At 28.7% G+C, this 22,065-nt stretch overlaps 3 protein-coding genes and 1 non-coding gene across 4 annotated transcripts; 3 read left to right on the top strand and 1 right to left on the bottom strand.

Annotated features, from left to right (window-relative positions):
- The first annotated feature begins 886 nt into the window (after positions 1-886).
- On the top strand, positions 887-6,905 carry LOC101263163 (GPI-anchored protein LLG2). Its single transcript, XM_004248117.5, has 3 exons — positions 887-1,070; positions 1,194-1,250; positions 2,192-6,905. The coding sequence occupies exons 1-3, from the start codon at positions 989-991 to the stop codon at positions 2,560-2,562; spliced, it is 510 nt and encodes a 169-aa protein (XP_004248165.1). The 5' UTR covers positions 887-988; the 3' UTR covers positions 2,563-6,905.
- On the bottom strand, positions 6,086-8,543 carry LOC101263470 (uncharacterized). The gene is made up of 2 exons (XM_004248118.5): positions 6,743-8,543; positions 6,086-6,458 (listed from the first exon to the last, which is right to left on the bottom strand). Exons 1-2 carry the CDS (start codon positions 6,845-6,847, stop codon positions 6,318-6,320), a joined length of 246 nt encoding a protein of 81 aa, XP_004248166.1. The 5' UTR covers positions 6,848-8,543; the 3' UTR covers positions 6,086-6,317.
- A 4,251-nt stretch (positions 8,544-12,794) lies between these two features.
- Positions 12,795-12,875, top strand: TRNAL-AAG (transfer RNA leucine (anticodon AAG)). Its single transcript has one exon. It is a non-coding gene; the product is annotated as a tRNA-Leu (tRNA).
- A 3,914-nt stretch (positions 12,876-16,789) lies between these two features.
- Positions 16,790-21,566, top strand: LOC101263763 (uncharacterized). The gene is made up of 3 exons (XM_004248119.5): positions 16,790-17,294; positions 18,589-18,879; positions 20,104-21,566. Exons 1-3 carry the CDS (start codon positions 17,136-17,138, stop codon positions 21,289-21,291), a joined length of 1,638 nt encoding a protein of 545 aa, XP_004248167.1. The 5' UTR covers positions 16,790-17,135; the 3' UTR covers positions 21,292-21,566.
- The last annotated feature ends 499 nt before the right edge of the window (positions 21,567-22,065 follow it).

Here is a 22,065-nt window from a genome sequence, read left to right as displayed (position 1 = left end):
ACAGTTTATATTTCGTGTATCGAGTGGGTTGCAAGTATTATATAGTGGAGATTTATCCACTACGCACAAAGTAATTATCCTAACAGCAGAAGATATGATAGAAATTATAGTAACCGTGCATTATTACGAAATTTTTAAATAAATGAAAATTTATTTTTGAAATGAATAACTATTAAATGTAAATGGAGGGTATTTTTAACTAATTTAAATTTAGTTGAGATAAATTAGTAACGTAGGTCAACAGAGGAGAAAATTATAGAGTTGAATTAATTAGATTGACATACGTTTATCGACTTTTGAAAGTTATTATAGTAATTATTGATACTTAATTACCTTTAGTTAAAGTTAAATGAATTTACCTTTAAAGTTTGCAAATAAATTATGTACATTCATTTTAATTTATGTGATTAATTTAATTTAACATAATTTTTAAATTATTTTATTTGAAATTTTGAAATCTAAAATAAATTATAAATATACAAGTGAAAATGAGCATTTAAAATTAAATTGTTAAACATATAAAAATATATCGTTCTTTTTTAAATTAACTAAAGGGAAAAATAAAATAAGAGAGAATCAAGCAATTTTAATAACAAACGAAGATAAAACAAGATTTTTTTGGAAAAACAAAAAACAATTTATTCGATATAATTAAGATTTCAAATTTTTATTATATATACACAACATTATCTAACTTAAATAATACTATAGTTCAGAGACAGGTTTGAATCGTTTGACTAACTAAAATAACATTTAATTCTTGTAAATAGAGAAATTAAAGAGCCTTTAAAAGCCCTTTATTTTCTCCTAGTATTTCTCTTTTATTTTCATTAGCTTCCGCTCTTTATTCATTTAACATTTCTCTCTCTAAAAAAAACAAATTCAAAAAAATAATTATTTGAAGAAAATTCTGGCAAAAATAAAAAAAAATAGGTTAATTAAGAAAAAAAATTCATAATTATTTGCCAAAAGAAGAAGAGAAGCTTTAATGGGCTTCCAAAAATTCTTCTTTTTGTTCCTCTTCTTCCTTCTTGTTGGCTTGTCATATTCTTCTCCATTATATATCAAACGTAAATTCCTACATTTTTTAAAATTATTTTTTATATTCAAATTTGGTTATTAATAAAAAAAAATTGTTCTTTTTTTTTTATTTATTAAAGACTGAAACGTAATTATTATTGTTGTTCGAACAGATGATGTGCTTGAGGCTCGTGTTCATACGGGACGTGCCCTTCTTCAACAACAAGGAAGTTAGTATCAATTTAATCCCTTTTTATTGTTATTATTGTTATATATCTTGTTTAATTCTTATGTGTTCTTAAAAAATTTTATGTTAATGCAATTAATTTTATGATTTTATAAGTTTTAGGCTTGTTTTTTCTTTTAAAATATATATTAAAACGTTCGTTCTTGAAAGCTCGAAAAATTGATTAATTTTTGAGATTTATTGCTCCTATGAAATTGAGAGAAGATGTCAAATGAACGAGTTACATGGTATGAACTATATTTGGATACAATGATTCGAATTGATAAATAGTTTGAGTCATAATGCACCTAATGTTTGTTCAAGTCAAAATGGTTTGATTCGTAACCCTAATTAACCCATGAATAAATATAAAAATTGCATTGATAGTCGATTCTATATTTATTGTTCAAATTATATTTAAAAAAGTTTGAAGTATTTAACCTGTAGTAAAGGTTAGAAGTTATTTGACGCGAAAAATTGTAGTTGTTGGCTTTTTATTAAATGATGTTACCTATAAACACAATCAATTTTTGTTTTGACCTCTTTTACTTGTTCGAGGTTTTAATTATACACGCAATTTGAAGTTTCTTTTGAAGTTCAGACTAGAATTTTCAACTTCAATTTCGTAGATCTAATATTTATTCTAAAATATGTTCACATTAAGTATTTTATAACTTTTGAATGTGTTTTACATAACGATCCTCGAATCAATGATTGGTGCACTAGCCCCTAAATAAGTACATATTCAATACAATTAACCGGCTCAAGTTGAATGAGTTGTATTTTTATGGACTAAGCTTAACATCCCTGCTTGAGTCTACATATAGCTTTTTTCTGTATTTACTTCATTATATTTTAAATCTGATTTCTCAGTGAAAACTCTGACTTGTCACGATCTTGACTTTTTCTCTTCTTTCTTTTTCTTCTCTTTTTTTTTTCTCAAAGATTGTCCCATTGATTTTGAAAGGGAAAACTACACCATCATAACAAGCCAATGCAAAGGACCTCACTACAATTCATCAATATGTTGCAATGCATTCAAACAATTAGCATGCAAACATACACAAGAAATAAATGATGTGCAAAATGGATGTGCTACAACTATGTTTAATTACATTAATCTATATGGCAAATATCCACCTGGCCTATTTGCAAATATGTGCAAAGAGGACAAAGAAGGCCTAAATTGCAAAGATGTTATTCAGCCAGAAGCCAAAAGTGATGAACAAAAGAGGAATTCTTCAAAAGGTACTAAATGTTCAATGATTCTAATGGTGATAACCACTTTTTTAGTTATATTAATGTTGAATATATGAAATGAATGATGATGGATAAGTCTTTTTAATTTTCATTTTGGTTCTTTTTTTTATATATATATGTAATACTCTTATTTACTTCAAATATAACATTATATTTGGGATATGTAATAATTCTTTTTATTAACGGGTAATTTATAAAAATAGTTTTAGAGGTGGATGGTTTTGAACGTTTGACCTCGTTTGTCCCGTGGGGCAAGCGGTGCGAAAATTGAAGAACACCAATTTTCAAGGTAGGGTTATTAGGGTGTAGTTTCATTTAATTCAATTTCTTGCTTCCTTTTATTTATTGTTCTTATGGGAGTTTATAGTGATTAAAAGGCTCAAATATGCTATCGAACTTTTAGAGAAAGTTTATTTATGTCATCAGTTAAAAGTTTAGTTCATTTATGTCATTGCCGTTAAAGAAGACTCATTCATGCTATTATTTTTTAATGGTGATTTCGCAAAACCATTTTTGACACGTGATCAATTCTAATTCGACCACGTCATCAAATTTCTTTAATAAAAAAATCAAAAAAAATCAATTTTTATTCAGAATTTTGATTTTTTTATTTAAAAATTGATGACGTGGCCAATTATAATTCGGCCACGTCATTAATTTATTTAATAAAAAAATTTAAAAAAAATTAAGTCAATTTCAGAATTATGATTTTTTTTTATTAAAAAAATTGACGTGGCCAAATTATAATTGGCCACATGTCAAAAATGATTTTGCAAAACCATTGTTAAAAAATAAGTCTATTTTTTAATGATAATAACATAAATGAGTCAAACTTTTAACTGATAGCATAGTTTTAAGATAATAACTATTATCTCATAATTATAGTGTGACTTTAATCTAGCTGTCCACCCTTAAGATCACATATTTTTTTTGTTTCGTACTTTACGTTTGATATTGATATTGAAGCGTGACTAATGAATCCTGGAGAGATTGATTACATATGCAAATGGATTTTAGCTATATAAAATTCTTCGAAATCAAATTATTTTATGAGAAAATTATGTCATTATATGTAGATAATTAACATTTAAGTAAATGGAGAGATTGTTAATCCCTCTCAACTATGAATCAATGTCGAGTCGGATTGGGTTGACTCGATATCCATATAAATGTAATTGTAATTTTTTTAATTAATTATGTCATCCTCTTTTTTGTGAAGTAGTGTACTCTATCGTCACAATTATTTTTAGAATTTGATAATTTATTATTAGATATAATTAATATACAGTATAATTTCACAAAATAAAATTTGAGTAATAAAAAAAAAGGAGTGTTTACTAAACTTTTTCCTCCTATCTTAAAGATAGAGAATTTGTTTTTAATAAATTCTCGACTCAAGAAAAAAAGTCCTAACATAAGACAACGTTTGAAGTGACGAAACTATGATCCATACTATGGAATTATGTCAAATCATTCAGAATAGTAATTATAACAAAATAATATACTCGTTCCGTCTGGTATTATTTGTCATAGTTTTTAATTTTAGAGTCAAACTATAAAAATTTTGACTAACATTTAAGATGTATTTTTCATCATATTAATATGCAAAAAATTACAATTTATAGTACTTTTCATATAGGTTTAGAATATTTAATTTTTTATTTAAAATATCGAATTAATATGATCTAATTTAACTTTGAAAATTAATCAAATTGACTTTCGAAAAGCGTAACATGACAAACAGTTTCGAACGAAAAAAATATTAATTTAAGTATAAGAAATAATCATTTTAATAACAATAAATAATAAATTTACGCGTATTTTTAAATTCTAATTTTTCATAATTTTCAATCTGTTTTATTGATCATCGAATGCGGAGTTTAAATAAAATTCCCATTACAATACAAAAAGAGGAGTGGAAAAAACTTCACCCAAAGATAAAGTTATTGGAAAACAGATGAGAAATGCATTATAAAGATTGAGATTTGAGAATATGCAGAATATTCGATGAGCTAGTTTATACTCGAATCGAGTCGGATTCAATATTAAAAATTTTATAAATTAATCTTTTATATTTTTATTGTTATTTGAAATATTTTAAAAATTATGAATTGAAAAGAAAAAAAATCATATAACTTTATTTTTTATGTCAAAATATTAAATTTAGATAAAATTGAGATATAAAATTGACATTTTTATTTTTCAAAATATTATGCTTTTAGGGGTGACGTCGCCGCCATTTTGACTTGGAAAACAAGTCACAATAATAATTTATTACACCAAATTCAACAAAATCTGCTACATCTTTTTCTTTTGTATTTCTGGTAATTGATTATGCTATTTCTCCCAATTATTTTATTACAAAATTAAAGGTAAAGAATATTATAACAATCCACCAATTATGTATGATAATTAATATTATTATCCCTATTATAAGATATGAAATATAATGTCATATCGGTTTTAATTTAATCGATCAAAATATCCAAAGGTTTACAATTATAGAGTGTAATCAACATGGGTAGAAATATAGTGGTGAGACTGTTTCACTTTTAATTAGAGGGGTTTGGGTTCGAGCATTGAGTATGAAAAAAAATCATGTTGAGAGTGTAATCCTCAAACAAGCCTTACAGTGCGCGACTCAGATTAATCAGAACTTCATGTAAGCTTTGAATATCAAATCGGAAACCAAAACAAAAAACTTTGAAATGTAATAACTAATAACAAAAGGGAAATTGTAGAATAACTTCAACATGGGCTTCGAATATCAAATCAAAAATCAAAATAAAAAACTATGAAATGTTGAGAGTGTATTATATCAATCTAACATTACTACCTCCGTTTCATTTTATGTGACATAATTTTCTTTTTTATCAGTCCCAAAAAAAATTTCATATTTTCTTATATAACAAGTATTTAAAGATATAATTCCTCTTTTACCCTCGTTGTCCCACTTAATTTTAAAACAATAATCTAATACACTTATGAGGAAAGAGAAAAATAAGTTCATTTTAAAAACCAATTCAAAATCTTCATTTATTTATTAAATTTCTTATCGAATTAAATAATATCACATAAAATAAAACAGAGAAAATATTAAAATAGGTGAAAGTTTAAACATATATAGGAGATTAGAGTTTATATGTCAGAAAAGACAAAGACATCATGAGTAAATATATGACCAAATTTATACATTTGATGCTTCAATATTGAATTGATTAGCTAATCACAATTATTATTTTCTAAACACATATATATATTTTTAAAAAAATTCTAATAGAAAATATTTATCAAAATAAACATACTTTTAAAAGTTTATCCAGGTGAAAAGTTTGTTTTCCTTTACTTTTACTGTTTGTTTCAACAAAAATGTCTCAATTTTTTTATAATTTTTTTATCTCAAATTTATATCTAAGAAATTTAAAATTATAAAATTAAACGATATTTTACCCATATATATATATATAATCAATTATAGACAAATAAAATTAAATCAAATATTTTTCTAAAAAATGGAAAAAAAATTATAATCCCACCAATCAATTTCATATACAACAAATAAGTAAAGCAAAATCCCTCTTTGTTCCTTCAATCTCTTCATTCATTCATAGTACTCATAAACTAAAATTAAAAAAAAAAAAAAACAGTCATCAAATTGCCTAATTAAACACCAATTAAGCAAAAACAAAACCCATAAACAAAATTAATATCATACAATTTCACCTTCATATATTCCATTTTTTCCTCAGATAATATTTTCACTAATAAAGCTGTCAAAAATTACTTTCTTTTTTTTTCCCCTCTTGTTAACTTATCTGTGAGCTGTAATCAAAGTCTCAATAAATCTCAATCCATCAAATTTTGGTGCAAATTTGTCTGAAGAAGATTTTGATTCTCCATTTTTCTTCAATGAATTTTCTTCATTCTTCTTCTTCTTCATTGAACTTTCATCCTGAATTAACCAAAAAAAAAATTATAACAGCTTTTTTTCTACGCAAGCTCATATATATTCAGTTTTAAACAATTGGAACTAAATTATTCATCTACTTTGAAATTCCAGATCTGTTTTCAAATTTTAACAGAAAATCACCAAATAAAAAAAATTGAGTAGGTAAAGTTACAGATCCACAAAAGATATGAACTAATATTAGATTTAGAATTCAATCATTAAAAACTTCGAAATCGTTTTTTTCAAAAAAAAAAAAAAACTCATAAAAAAGGGAAGAAATTATTTACCTGATGATGAGAAATTCGAACTCTGGATGAAGAATTTGAAGAAGAAATAGCAACTGCAGAAGAAGCTGCAGTTATGGAAGCTGCAAAAATATTTGATTTCTTCATTTTTTTGGAGCAAAAGTAAAAAAAAAAAAAGTTTTATTTTTTTTTATTTTTTTTATGTGTTGAGAATGAAAAATTATTCGAGATATTTATAGGTAAGTTGAATGAATTGGACCCATGACATGCTGGCATGTATTCACATTTTAAATACGCGGCAACTATTATCTTTTCGCGCGATCTTTGGTTTATATTACTTGGCCTTTTATTGACTTCTGTGTCCCTCTCGTGTCGTATTATAATGCATCGAGATGCACGAACAAGCCACACGTTAAAAAATTTGCGTGTGTAGTTGTGGTCGAGCATTTGGTATATAATGTAGTTTTTCGTAATTTGAGTGAGATTATGATTCAATATCTCGTTATGCTCTGTATTGGTTATGTTCGTTATATCTCGTCAAGTCCGGAAGCAGATATATTTTAGTCTAGGGATGTGAAAATAGATTTTTTTTATTTTTTTAAAAATATTCTTTGACTGTTCAAATAGTGACTAACCATTTTAGGACAAAACAATATTAGAAAGATGTTTGACAATTTAATCTTTATCTATTTTTAGGATAATATTTCTTTTCGCTAAAATATTTACTCTATTATATATCATAATTAAGATAAAGATAATTACTATAAAAGGTAAAAACAATAAATTAAAATGTTTGACTATTTCATCTTTATTTATAATTTAAGATAATATTTGTTTTTACCAAAATATCTACTCTATTATGGAGTATAACATAATTTGAGAGCCTATAAAAATTAATTAATTACTATAAAAGGTTAAAAAATTAATTAATTACCATAAGCATTTTGATAGCGTAAAGAGGATAGGATTAAAATAGATCAGCCCACGTAAGATTTGTTTTGAACTTTTAAATTGAAAAATATTTGCCACAAATATATAATAAGGACTAAGTATTTTGCAATAATTTAATATGAGTGATAAATATTTTGAGATGCACGAATAAAATTATTAACAAATCAAACTAAAAAATATGTAAAAACTAAAAAATCAAGAATGATGTTTTAAATAATTAAAATTTAAACATATTTAGTCATTATAATGTCAGAAATTAAATATCATAATTAAAAAAATCCAAAAGTACTATTATTAACCTCTTTTTTTCTTCAAATTCCCTTTCTATGTACTATATATAAACAAAAAACCCCATCCACAAGTTTTTTTCTTTTTTTTGTCTTTTATTAATCTAAAAAAATTAAATAACCAAACAAAATACTAACATTGGTACTTTGTAATGGTAAGTCCGTGATAATTTCTTCTAGAAGGGTAAATATATTTAAGTTTTATATATATATAGTTATAACCGTGAAGAATTAGGGATGAAAATACGTATGATCATTTATAAATTGAATAAAAAAGTGATTTTTTTCCTCTTCAGATTGGTACATATAAAAATAACACACGACTAAAAATCAATGTGAGAGAAGACTATAAAATCAAACTTTTGAAATTGGATAGAATTTTTATATAAGCTTTCAAGATTTAATATATTTTCGGATAATATTTTTTAAATTTATATGTTTAATATGTGGTGATAGTTTGATTTGATGAAAAAAAATCAAATCTTACACGTGTATGGATCTAATTTGTCCACGACAGCTTTGCTGTGTTTCACATGTTTTGTGGAAAATTGTTCATTTGTAGAAATGACTTATAACAAGTTGACTTGTCCAAAATTATAGCAAAAAAAAATGTTACGCTTTATTCGTTTTATTTTATTTGACTTGATTATAGTTCGATCAAGTATGCGTACATTTCATTCCTATTTATTGATATGAAGAAGTTAATATAAACAAAAAATAACTTTAAATAAAAAATCGCATAAAATAATCGGAGAAACTATATAATATATATCTCTTTCAAACATGAAACATGTTTTGCCTGTCCTTTTTTAATAAAAACACCGGCTTGCATGTGATCTTGTCATTTGACATGTACACCCAATCAAACTATTTTAATTTTTTTTTTGTAATGATTAGGTTTAATATTTTTTAATTACTTATTAAAGCAATTAATTACAAGAGAATACTATTAAATATTATTATGTTAATAAATTGGTCAATGAAGTGTGTATATATGTTAAACTTACTTACATGCCCTACTTTGCTAAGGATTTGTAAAAAAAAAAAAAAGTTTGAGGAAGAGAAATTATTATGTTCATATCTCGTAAATTAGAATTATATATTTTTTATCTAATTTATGGAATAGTGTTTATTGTATATTGAAATATATAAGAATGAAAATCTCAACTCTTCTACGAATTGAGATTATTGGTTTGGTCTTGATTGGTTTTACTTTAAAGAAGGGTGATGACAACAAAAATGGATTGTGCACCGTAAATAATTTAGGGTTTGTTTTATATAAAGAGAAAGACGTTTTTTTTAATTTTTCATATATATATATATATATATATATTTCATTGGTAAAAATATTTATATTAAAAATAAAAGTTCTTTAAAAATGTATCTTATTTTCTGTCAATTCAAAATTTGTGAATCAAAGTTAACGTAGTGTGTGCATTCTCATTCATTGCACCCTCTTATAATCACCTAAATAATGCAACATGCACCCTAACCATATTGTTAGATGAATAATTAAAACTTTGGATTTTAAATTTTGGATATTAAGATAAATTTGATGAAGTTGAGGATGCATGCATTGGGAAAAAAGTATTTATATCATGTGCTTATAAAAAAAAATACTACTCAATTTTTATTTTTCTAACGCAACTTTCCAAAATGTAATATGTATTTGTCAATTAAAGTAAATAAACAAAAAAATGACCAATAATTCATCGTGCACAAGTATCCCCTCAATCTATACAGTATAATAAGGTCTTATTATCCCTGAATTTATTTTATAATAATTTTTTATCCCTTTTTGGCCTACGTGATACTATCTCGTTGGTCCAACGCTGGTTGACTTTTTTTGTCAAGCTAGTGCCACGTAGGCCCAAAAGGGATAAAAAAAATTATTTATAAAATAAGTTCAGGGGGATAATAGGATCTTATTATAGTATAAGTGTGTCTCTGAGATTTCGTGTATAAATTGAAGGAATACTTGTGCATTTTTCCTATTAGAAAACAACGTTACCTTTATTTTTACTATTTTTGACGTACTATTTTGTTAAGTGTACACTCAACTATATATTATTTATGATCTACGTAATATTAATCTAAATAGGCATTAAACATTATTCTCAACCCTTTGTGCGTTGAAGAATATAAATTCTAGCTACTAATTATCAACCTTCTTTCTTTGAAATTAACGTATTGATTCTTCCATCTCATTAATTTTTATTAACAACTTATTCCAAGGTCTTTTTTTTTTCTTTTAGAATATATCTAGCTAGTTATAATTAAAGATTATGAATAATTCTCAAATTCTTCTAGATACATTTTCATTTGAGATTTTTATTTGCAATTCCACTTGCTTTCCCAATTAAGAGAATTTCATTTTCTCGATTCTAAATGATATATCGAAATAAAGCAAAATTATAAATATCAAAATATCGAATAAGTGATATGAACCCTCTCGTGATAAAGAAATATTTTAATTTGAGAAAGTAAACTTAATCCACCAATAAAAATAAAACACATGGAGATGTGCCACGTGTCACACCGACTTCATTATCAACCATTTATTTAAATCTTATCGAATCAAATCATATTGTAGTTGAGGCATGGAGATAATATTTCTTTTTTTGGTCGGCCAAATTTACGAAAGAGTTGACAAACAAACCTAATAGTAGTAGTCAAGGGTCCCTATATAAAAGGAATGAAAAAGAGTGTGGGGGGTGGGGGAATATTATCGATTGTCATCGATAAATTTAAATTTATATCGTAAAAAGTCTATTTACAAAGCAATTTTTAATTTAAAAAATATATCATCAGATGGAGACGATATACCGATCTGTCATAACCCTTAATAGTAGCTTTTATTTATACAGAATTTATCTTTCTATAAACTATGTTATTGACCATATAAATAAATTTTTTAATATTATCAAATCACATATGTTATTGACCATATAAATAAAATTTTTAATATTATCAAATCACATAAAAATAGGGATAATTACATTTTTAGTTCGTTAATTATAAGTAAAATTTGATTTTGCTTTTATTAAGTTTTAACTAAGCATATTTAACCTTCGATTAGTTGAAGTTGTACACTATTCATCCTTCTTCTTGTGGATCTTTTCAAATTTGTCTAATTCGTTGTTATACTATTTAATTGACTATTTGTAATGTTTTAATGTTAATTAAGTCTTGTTTTTTTTAAAAAAAAAATCAAATCACCGTAATAAGTGATATTAATAATTTGAAAGAAAAAAGAAGAGAAAAAAGAAATTACTATATACATGATGGATTAATACACACTTAAATTACGAGTAAAGTAATTTAATTAGACATATATATATATATATATATATATATAACTCTTTTTCTTTTTTTTTATTTGTAATATTGATTTAGGTGGCAATATAATTTCAGTGATAGTTGACGAAACTATATACGATAATATTGTATCTCATCGATCATTATATATATATAACTCTTTTTTCTTCTTTTTTTATTTGTAACATTGATTAAGGTGACAATATAATTTCAGTGATAGTTGACGAAACTATATACAATAATATTGTATCTCATTGATCATTATATATATATATATATATATATATATATATATATATATATGTAAAACTCTTTTTTTTTATTTGTAATGTTGATTTAGGTGACAATATAATTTCAGTGGTTAACAAAACTATATACGATAATATTGTATCTCATCAATCATCATATTACAACCATTCATTAAAAAAACAATATATATTTCTGGTCAAAAGACTCTAAAAAATGTAGCAATAATATGGATAAGATATAAAGTAATATCTTTACTATATTCAGTGCTACAAACATAATATACACCTTTCTAAAAGTGATAATATATATATATATATATATATATATATATATATATATATATATATATATATATATATATATATATATACTATTAAAAATTATAATCTGTCAATAGATATTTTCTGAGAAAAATATTTAATGGCTATTTTAATTAAAAAAATTGTAATACTATTGGCATTATTAAAAAAATTGTATATTATCGATAAGTATAACTTATTTCAATAGAAAATCACTAGTTCAACGTAACAAGATTCTTGTTACCCTTCCTTTCTCTAAACAAAGATTCAACCACCACTATTTATTTTTTCTAAAAATAAATTTTTAAATTTCCTTATAATAATATTATTTATGGTGTTAGAGATCAATTTGTATATATATATATATATCGAAATAAAAAAATCACTTAATATATCTTTATTAATATTTAAATTTAAAACTTATGATTCCTAATCCACCTAATGGATCACCTGATGCTTGGATGATAATTTTTTTAAAACACCACACAATCAATTGGTAACACATGAAGTGAAAAATATGTATAATTAAAAAATGTAGGCATCATATATAAATATACGTTTATTTTTATCTCATTATACATTTATGCTCTCCAACTTTGAGTAAACACTCAAATTTGTATAAGATTGAACAATAGACACGCTCGTCCTATGTGACGTATGTCCTACGTGGTGTCCTGTGTATATTATCGGGTCATCTTATCATTCTAAACATTCTATAGTATAGTTACTTTTCGATAAACATTCTAAACAAAGAAATTGAGATTTTTACTGAAGAAAGTCAAATTATAAGAAGTAATTGTACATAAGAAGCTTATACATAAAATAGAACAAAAAATTTCCCCTATCTACTAATTATAACTTTTTAACGAACATATTAAATGACACTCTCGAATAAAGATAACTTTGTCATTCCAAGTAGGCAAAAACTAATAACAATATCATGCAATTAAAAAAGAGTTTTATTAGATTTTATTGTATTATACATCAATTGTTGAGATGGCCGAGTTGGTCTAAGGCGCCAGATTAAGGTTCTGGTCCGAAAGGGTGTGGGTTCAAATCCCACTCTCAACACACATTTTTTTTTTTTACAAATTCATCATTTATTTTTATTTTTAAGTTTTCAGATATAATAAAAAGATTATCACCTTCAGAATTCTCTGAATTTTCAACATCATTATACATAAATATTGATTCGTATTTGCAATAAAACTTATACTTGTTGGACACATGTTTTCAGTGTATCTTGCTCCTCATACTGAAAAATAAGTTAAAAAAACTAGATTGAATGACTTAAAAAAGAATAAAATCCAAATTATTCACAAACAAGGATTAAAATGTGATAACGTTTTTTTAATTTTTAATCAAAGATCTCAAATTTAAATTATAAAATTCGAAGAAAATAAAATCATATTAGGAATCGTTTCCGTAACAAAAAGAAATCCCATTAACATAACATAGTGTAACCAGGAGGGGTGGTGTTCTCAGGGGCAACTTTTAAGTCATTTGAGGGGTTTCACAAAAAATCAATTTTTTTTGGGCATAAATTTTATATTTGTATTGAAAAATTGGTAAATAGATGGGAGTCATGTGCAACGGAGAGGATATTCATTCATTTTGTTTCTTTTTATTTTTTAATTTGAGATACGTGTCAACCTTAGAAACATCAGATGTTAAATTCGCTTTGGATAATTGCAGAGTCATTTTAAAAACAATGTAAATTCATGTTTGAATTTGTCTCGAAAAGTCAGTTACACGCTAAAACTATCATGACAACCTATTACGCACTTTTACTATCTAAAAACAAATTTTTACCCCCTAAAACTGACGTGGTAAAGAAAAAACATGTTTGGCAGTAAATAAAGTAAGAAAATAAGAGCCTGTTTGGCTCAGCTTAAAAACTGGTCAAACTGACTTAAAAGCTGGTTTTTGGCTTAGAGTTTGTTTGGCTCAGCTTAAAAGCTGGTCAAACTGACTTAAAAGCTGGTTTTTGACTTATTTAACTGTTTGGCAATACTCAAAATAGCTTATTTTAAGTTAAAAAAAAAACTTATTTTAAGCCAAAAGTTAAAAGCTGGGGTAGGGGTGTTTTTTTTTTTTTTAGCTTATAAGCTGTTTTAAGTTGATCACATTTTTATGTTTTTTCCCTTAATATTTTTATACAATCTCCAAATTACCCATATAACCCTATCATCTCTTTCTTCTATTTTTTCCTTTTCACGTTTGGCATAACAACTTCAGCACTTTTATCCAAACGCATAATTGCTTATTTTAAAAATAAGTTTTAGCACTTTCAAAAGTATTTTTTTAAAGCTGCTTTTATTAAGTCCATCCAAACAGGCCCTAAATTAAATTCTTCTTTTTACTATCACCCGACCCCCACCCTCCACCCTTCACTACCACTCAACACCTTCTTTTTCTTCTTTTTCTTTATTTTTTCATACCCAGTTTTCATCCACCCCACTATACCTCCACCAAAATTGCCTCTTCCTCTCACCCCCCCCCCCCCCCCCCTCCCAAAAAAAAATAAATCTTATTCTATTTTATCATTTTTCTTATATTTGATTCCTCTCTTTCAATTTGTTGGTGGTTGATAAAATTGATGATTAAATTTAAAAAATAAATTATAATGATAGATTTGTTGGTGACAAAAAAGTAGGAACCGAAGGCGGTGTGGAAAAAAAATCGATATTGAAATGGTGATAGTGATATTTGGTGGTGGGTTTGTACATTTTGATGGTGATGATGTAATTTTGGGGATGAGTTTGTTTATGTGTGTCGAATTTTGTTAGAGATCTTTATAATTTTGAGGGGATAATAGTGATAGTATGATTTCAATGGTGAATTTGACCGTAGGTGGTGAAAATTATGGTGACTATGACGATTTTTTTGGTGAAATATATAGATTTGGTAATAATTTGACGATAGCGATAGTGATTTCACGGTGGTGTTCATTGAAGAAGAAACAATTGAATTATTTAAAAAATCTTAGTCAAAATTTGACATGACATTCGATGTGGCAGTGACATGAATTGTTGTGGCGCAAGTGTGGTACACCTCTCATTGTGATAGTAGTGTTACACGTCTTAGGAGTAAAAAAATTTACTATTTAGTAGCATAGATATGTAATAAGTCACTTATTAATTTGAGCGTGTAATTAATTTTTCGAGATAAATTTAAAAATAAATTTATTTTCTTTATTTGCTTGTTCTACATATAGTCATCGTAACAACTTACTCATCGAATGAACCTCATGACTCAAATTTTGAATTAATCAGAATTTAATATAAATATAAAGAATAAAAAAAATCAAAATAAAATCTCTTTTGAAAAAACAAAAAAAAATTAAGGTGACATACCAGCTAACTCATCATTCTAATACCATGATTTTCACGTTTAAAAAAAAGGTGTCGGTTGGAAAATAAATAAATACGTTAATTTGACTTTTGTATAACATATATATATATTAATGGTAGTTGGAGAAAAAAAAGTTCAATTAATGATTAAAGTTATTTTTACAAATAAAATATCATGTAAAAGTTTGGCATTTGAATAATTAAATTAAATCAGTTTGAAAACCTAGAGAGTAGTCGATGATAATATTATTTTAAAAAAAAAATTCTAACATTTTGAAATCTTGTAAAATAGAGAGGATATCACACAAACCCAAATTGAACACTATTTCTTTCTATTTAGAAAATAAATATCAGAAAGGTAGAAAATTATTTAATAGATTTTCAATTTAATGCGCTGGGATGAAAGAAAGTTCTTCGGTGCTCCTCCGGGACGAACAGTAAAGGAACATGAAGGTATTGGCTCTTATTATCGATCGGATGGAGAGAATCGCGGCGCTTTACCTTACGAATATCTATTAAATTATGTTTATCGTCACTATTTGAATAATATATCGTATATGTTGTCTCGACTCAAATTCGAGTTACTAAAGGTCCTATCAACTAATTAAAGGAAAAGTTATGCAAATAAGTAAATTGTTAACTAGAGCCGTTAAAATGGATTTTGCCCATGGGCCGGCCAAACCCAAATTGTTATTTGGGTAAAGTTAGGATAAAACTTTTCAAATCCATTTAAAATTAAGGCTTATAAATCAAACCCATATAAGCCCTTGGTCCTAGAGGCTTGATCGGGGTCGGCCAATGTGGCAAAATTATAATTTAAGGATAACTTGCAATAATCTTGCTAGCATATGAGTTAATTACTTAAATGCACGTTATGTTATAGTATTATGAATCTTATCATATTTTGATACGTTCAATAATGTATTTCTATATACACAGAAGCAAAAATAAGTTAATTTGTTCTAGATACACTCTACTCATCTCCCCACGATTTTGCTTGCCACTCTCTTATCTCGCTCGTGTATCTGGATGCATCCCACCAAATACATGTATTTTGCATATCTAGTATCATATATACATACTAATTAAACTAGATTCTTTTGTTAGTGTTAGCCATATTTGATTTGAAAATCTTCTCATTTTCGTGATGCTATAGAATTTTATGTTTATACAAATAAAAAGAAGGGCTAGCTTGCCCGCAACCTGGGCCTTCTAAGATTGGGTTGGGTTGAGTATTTTGTAGGCCCTTCCAAATGAAGGGCTGATTCGCCCTAATCTTTCAAATTTCTTGACCGGCAAGGCTTGAGCTGGGTGGTGTTGGGTCGACCCTTTTTGACAACTTTAATTAACTAACATAGCTATAATTTTTATTAATTACCACTTACAACTTAATTTTAATTATAATTACATACACTATCTCTTCTCTCCTCTCTTATATATAAACGATACATATACAATTATATGTTTATGACGTATATACAAATTTTATTCGCCTTTCTTCACCTTTTTTCAATTAAAAATATGAAATATTAAGCAAAAAAGTAATTATTTTGTCTTGTTACACATTATTATCCCAGCTTTTGAAAAGTTTAATCAATATATAATATTTAATGCAATCAATTTTTTTTTTTTGGGTCAAAAACCTCAAACTATCAAACTATTTGATTACGTTGAATATTTTTATCAAATTCAACTCACATTTCTTTTCTTCGAATTTACATCTACTTATTATATTCACATATCTTAATATTATTATTAATCTCATTTTAAATAAACACAAATCATTTTGCATGTCAAAAAAATTAATAATATAATTTTCAAAATTTTTTTTCCTTTCTCTCTCTATATAAACAACATAATCCTTTTCTCCAGTTTCTCTCTCTATATATATTATACACACAAAACCTAGAAGATAATTTTTTCTCTTCGTTTGTTTGATCAGTAAAAGTGAAAACCCTAGTTTTGTGATCCGTGAAGTATGGCGTCTGGATCATCTGGTAGGCCGAGTAATTCTTCGGGTTCGAAGGGTTTTGATTTTGGGTCTGATGATATTCTCTGTTCTTATGAAGATTATCCACATCAAGATGCCTCCAATGGAACCCTCTCTGATCCTGCGATTGCTACCAGTTCTGCTAAGGTAACTGTGTTTTTTTTGTTATTTTTTAATCGGAGAGGGATTACAAGATGAGGAATCGAACTCTGTGGTGGAAAGTTGAGGTAGTCATATGAGAAAATTATTGTAAGGTGGAAGTGTTCATTGTGTTGTTTTGATTGATACCCACTAGGGGTTTTGGAAGTTATGAGATAAAGCTTGAGAAATTGCAGATGGGTATTGCTGAAAATTGTTGATTTTTAATCCTTGGATAATTGTGGTGTCTGGTTAGCTTGTTCACAGCTTGACTATTAGCTGTTAACTCTTAGTAGTTTTAAAAAATTCGCTTAATATGTATGATTTATGAAGAACTCAGTAAAGTTGTTTCTTTTAGAAGTATTACTAAAATATTAGCTTTACATTTGCTAGATATCTAGTAGTCCATCAATGGTTTACTATGTTTTAGCAGCTGCACTGATCAATTTTTTTGACCTATATGAGAGTTATCCTGATGCAGTCTATTGTAAGTGTGGATTTTCAAAGTGATTAAAGGTTGAAAAGAGCTGGCTCACTTGGCTTTACATAAATTACTGTGGTGTTTAACTATGTAGTTTGATCTTAGAGGGTGAGGGACCTAAGATATTAGTGTATCTTCACTCATTTTGAGCAACTAATAGGAGTTATAAATCATTGTTGTAACCTAAAACTAATGATGACGGAGATCCTTGACCTCTCCTATACATTCTCTTCTTTTTTGTATTAAGCTCCTTTATCTTTATATCTGCCTCTCTTTTTGTGAATGAACAATCCGAAGACAAGAGATTGCAAAAACAGGTTAGCTAAAGTCAATCTGCATGTAGAATAATAAGGAAATCATGTTTTACAATTCACACAGTATCCTCAATAGATCTGGCTTTGCATCTGGATTCTAGATTTGGTGTAAACCTTTTGGAAAATGTTTGGAGGCATAGTTTTGATGTAGCTCATTGGTAGAAATTATAACAGATTAGCAGCTCTTTCAGGGGTCATAGACAAGCGGTATTAGTTTTCTGATTAAGAATCTTACCATTCTAGACTATCCATAGTCATGTAACTCATGTTAAGTCTTTTCTAGATTTTTTGTTTTGTGTCTGGTTCCCGTGTCTTAACTTTTATCATGTAATGGAGCTAACTTATCTTCTTTTGTACTCTTTGCGTCTTCTTGATGCCGGTAATGAAACAACCATAGTGCTTTTTAGATCTTTGTAGGAAGACTTTTTCTTTCTACTTCATTACATTCAATCTTACCTAATCAACTTCTATTTGACTTCTTACTAAATTATGCTCTTGTATTGAGTAGGAGTTTCACAAAAACAGAATGACAAGATCATCAATGTTTCCCACTTCGACGTATAGCCCTCCAGAGGAATCTTCCTTCAATCAAGACATGATATGTACTGTTGAGAAGACCATGAAAAAATATACGGATAATCTCATGAGATTTCTAGAGGGTATCAGTTCACGCTTGTCGCAGTTGGAACTGTACTGTTACAACCTTGATAAGTCCATTGGGGAAATGCGGTCTGATTTAGTTCGAGATCATGGTGAGGCAGATTTGAAACTGAAGGCTCTTGAGAAGCATGTTCAAGAGGTTCGTTCACTGATTTCCTTGCATGGCATGCATTTAAAGGTTTTGTCTGGCTGCTAAATGCTGTTCTTTTAGATATACCCCTTACACAAGTCAAATGTTATTCTCTTATCGGTGGTATGTGCTAAGATAAAGTCCGCTTTGAAATTATGGGTTGTATTGCATTGCTTACATATTATGTTTCACATGGAAATAATGTTGTATGTTCCTCCTCCTTTTTCATAAAGATGATATGCTGTTTATACCCTCACCATCCTGAGCCCTATAAAGTAGGGTACTCCTAGTAACATGGTATATATAATATGCATAATCCTATTCTTTTAAGTTCCTCTTCCTTTTAAATAAAAGATGATATGCCTTTTACTCTCACCATCCCAAGCCCTATTAAGTAGGATAGTCCTCTAGTAAGTTAAGTTATAATGTGATGAGACTTTTTGATTATCTATTATGTTTGACAAAGTTTTAGCTAAAAGTTAAAAGTCCATTCAAAGATTTCTCTCCCGCAACTGATGACATTAGAGACTTATCACTTCCTATTCTCATTTTCTGGCTTTTACATGCTATGTACGGCTTCATGTCTGTTCTAATATTTGTGGAACATATTTTTCTGTTAATGGAGAATTTTATATGGTTTAGTAGACTTGTGAAGTTTTCAATGCTAACAGTTCATCTGGTATGGACAATTGGCAAAGTTTACCTCATCAGATCAAGTTAGACCTTATTTTAAGTAGGAGTCCATGTGTGTGATTAGAACTAACGCCACACCAACAAGGGTTGTGGTGGAGTAGTAAGTACTCCTTCATTCTTAACTAGAGATCTCACCCTTCGAGTCCCCCATGGTACGGAGTCGCGTTCTCAGGGAGCACTTTACCCCAGCGTGGGACTTCTTGGCGTGAATCTGGAGTTAGTAGGACTCCAATGTGGGTACCGGAAACCGGATGGGAAATAAAAAAAAACTAACACCACATTATTGGGGATGCCTATCATAAGGATTCACTAGTATAGTTTACGTCCATCTTTCTCTGCAAAAACACACATCTTTTGTTTTATTTTTGCCTGAATTTCAAATACACTTATTGACGTTCTAGCCTTCTAATGCTCCTAGTCAATAGTATGAATTTGTTCTTGTCCAATGTTAAGTTGCTCTCTGGAATTATGCCTTCACTGTTTTTCCTACTTTAATAGATTTTCGATGACTAATTTCTTTGCTGTTTGTTATTCCTGTAGGTCCACAGATCTGTACAGATTCTGAGAGATAAGCAAGAACTTGCTGAAACTCAGAAGGAGCTGGCTAAGCTTCAGTTTGCGCCGAAAGAACCAGCTTCAGCTAACAATTCTCAGCAGAATGAGGACAGAAATGCTCAACCTGTATCTGATTCCAATAAAGGTGACAACTCAACTGATGTGAATGGACAACAACTGGCACTTGCTCTACCGCATCAAGTAGCACCCCGGGCTCCTCTTACTAACCAACCCGTCGAACAGCCACAACAGGCACCTCCACCACCAATTCCATCTCAAAGTATGACGCAGTCGCAAGGTTACTATTTACCCCCAGTGCAGATGTCAAATCCACCAGCTCCAACTCACTTGTCCCAAGGTCAATATCTTTCATCTGACCCCCAGTATCGTACTTCTCAAATGCAAGATCTTTCTAGGTTACCACCCCAGCCAGCAGCACCTCCGGGGAATCAGACCCCACAAATCCAGTCAATGCCCCAATATCAGCAGCAGCAATGGGCGCAACAGGTACCTCAGCAGGTTCAAGCATCCCAGCAGCATCAGCTTCCAAGTGTGCAACAGCAAGCTAGACCCTCATCACCTGCTGTTTATCCTTCTTATCCACCCAGTCAACCGAATTCTTCTCCTGAACCTGTCCCCAATAGCATGCCAATGCAAGTGTCATTTTCCACGATCCCTCAATCAGTTTCAAGCCGTCCAGAAGCAATACCCTATGGGTATGATAGGTCTGGCAGGCCACTTCAGTCACAGCCTCCAACCCAGCATCTCAAGCCTTCTTTTGGTGCTCCAGGGGATGGGTATGCCGCTAGTGGGCCTCATCCATCTCTTTCTGCAGGAAATGCATATTTGATGTACGACAGTGAAGGCCCAAGGGGACATCCACCACAACCACCAAATTTCCCACAAAGTGGTTATCCTCCCTCCAGCTTCCCTCCCCAGAACGCACAGTCCTCCCCGAGCCCCAATCATATGTTTCGTCCACCTCAATTGATGCGCACTCATCCTTACAATGAATTAATTGAGAAGCTGGCAAGCATGGGCTACAGGGGTGATCATGTGGTTAATGTTATCCAAAGGCTCGAAGAAAGTGGTCAGACAGTTGATTTCAATACTGTGCTCGACAGGCTGAATGGACATTCTTCAGGTGGTCCTCAGAGAGGATGGTCGGGTTAGGTCATTATCCATAACCTTTCTAATCATGTTTTCATGTAGGGTCTTCTGAAAATAGTGAAAGTACAATTTGACTCGAATACTATCTATTTGCTGAATAAGGGTCATATAAGTAGGCAGTTGACGATGATGTATGCAGCGCTATCATGCTGTGTATTGTAGATTTGCCATGTCTTACTTCTGAAGTTTTATTTGTTGTAAGGCAAAAATGTTTTCAACATTGTAATGTAGGAGAATTGATGAATACCTCTTTTTTAAGATTGAACCATCTTCTCTCATTCTTGTCCTTTGATTTAATCTTCTCTGTTCACCGCGAAAAGGGTTGGTCTGATCTGGGCCAACTGGCTACGCGGTGGAACCTATGCTTACGACATATATGTGTACAGCTCGTAATGAAGGACGTGATCTTGCTCAGGAAGGTAAGAAAACACTATTAACATAAAAGTTAAGCTCCACCAGAGGGCTGTATGACCTTTTTCTTTAGTATTATTGAATTGTGTAAATTTATCTTATAATATAAAAACTTTAGCTATTATTAGAAAGTGAAAAATTCCAGTTTATTCTTTCTCACTAGCAACTAGTAATTGGGGAATAAATTCTTTAGGGCATCTGAGTTTATAACTAATATTTTGAGACATTCTTTATAGTTGCCCTATGCACCTAGTTGGAAACTTATCGATGCATTAAAGCTCTCGTTATATGTTAAAGTTTTTTAAAAGATCTGATCACATTGCGTCTATTGTATGCATTATTTCCTGCATTTTTTCAAAGATATTG

This window comes from Solanum lycopersicum, chromosome 10, assembly GCF_036512215.1.
Source record: "Solanum lycopersicum chromosome 10, SLM_r2.1".
In the NCBI taxonomy this organism is placed as follows: Eukaryota; Viridiplantae; Streptophyta; class Magnoliopsida; order Solanales; family Solanaceae; genus Solanum; species Solanum lycopersicum.
Note: the sequence above shows the minus strand (reverse complement) of the source record. Positions and strands in the feature narration are given on the sequence as shown.

Bases quoted from the DNA above. Each gene is read 5' to 3' on its own strand.
- LOC101263163 (XM_004248117.5), top strand. From the start codon at position 989: ATGGGCTTCCAAAAATTCTTCTTTTTGTTCCTCTTCTTCCTTCTTGTT. The intron at 1,071-1,193 runs GTAAATTCCTAC...TTGTTCGAACAG, and splicing joins TTCTCCATTATATATCAAAC to ATGATGTGCTTGAGGCTCGT. The intron at 1,251-2,191 runs GTTAGTATCAAT...TTTTTCTCAAAG, and splicing joins CCTTCTTCAACAACAAGGAA to ATTGTCCCATTGATTTTGAA.
- LOC101263470 (XM_004248118.5), bottom strand. From the start codon at position 6,847: ATGAAGAAATCAAATATTTTTGCAGCTTCCATAACTGCAGCTTCTTCT. The intron at 6,459-6,742 runs GTAAATAATTTC...TGGTTAATTCAG, and splicing joins TTCGAATTTCTCATCATCAG to GATGAAAGTTCAATGAAGAA.
- LOC101263763 (XM_004248119.5), top strand. From the start codon at position 17,136: ATGGCGTCTGGATCATCTGGTAGGCCGAGTAATTCTTCGGGTTCGAAG. The intron at 17,295-18,588 runs GTAACTGTGTTT...TGTATTGAGTAG, and splicing joins TTGCTACCAGTTCTGCTAAG to GAGTTTCACAAAAACAGAAT. The intron at 18,880-20,103 runs GTTCGTTCACTG...TTATTCCTGTAG, and splicing joins TTGAGAAGCATGTTCAAGAG to GTCCACAGATCTGTACAGAT.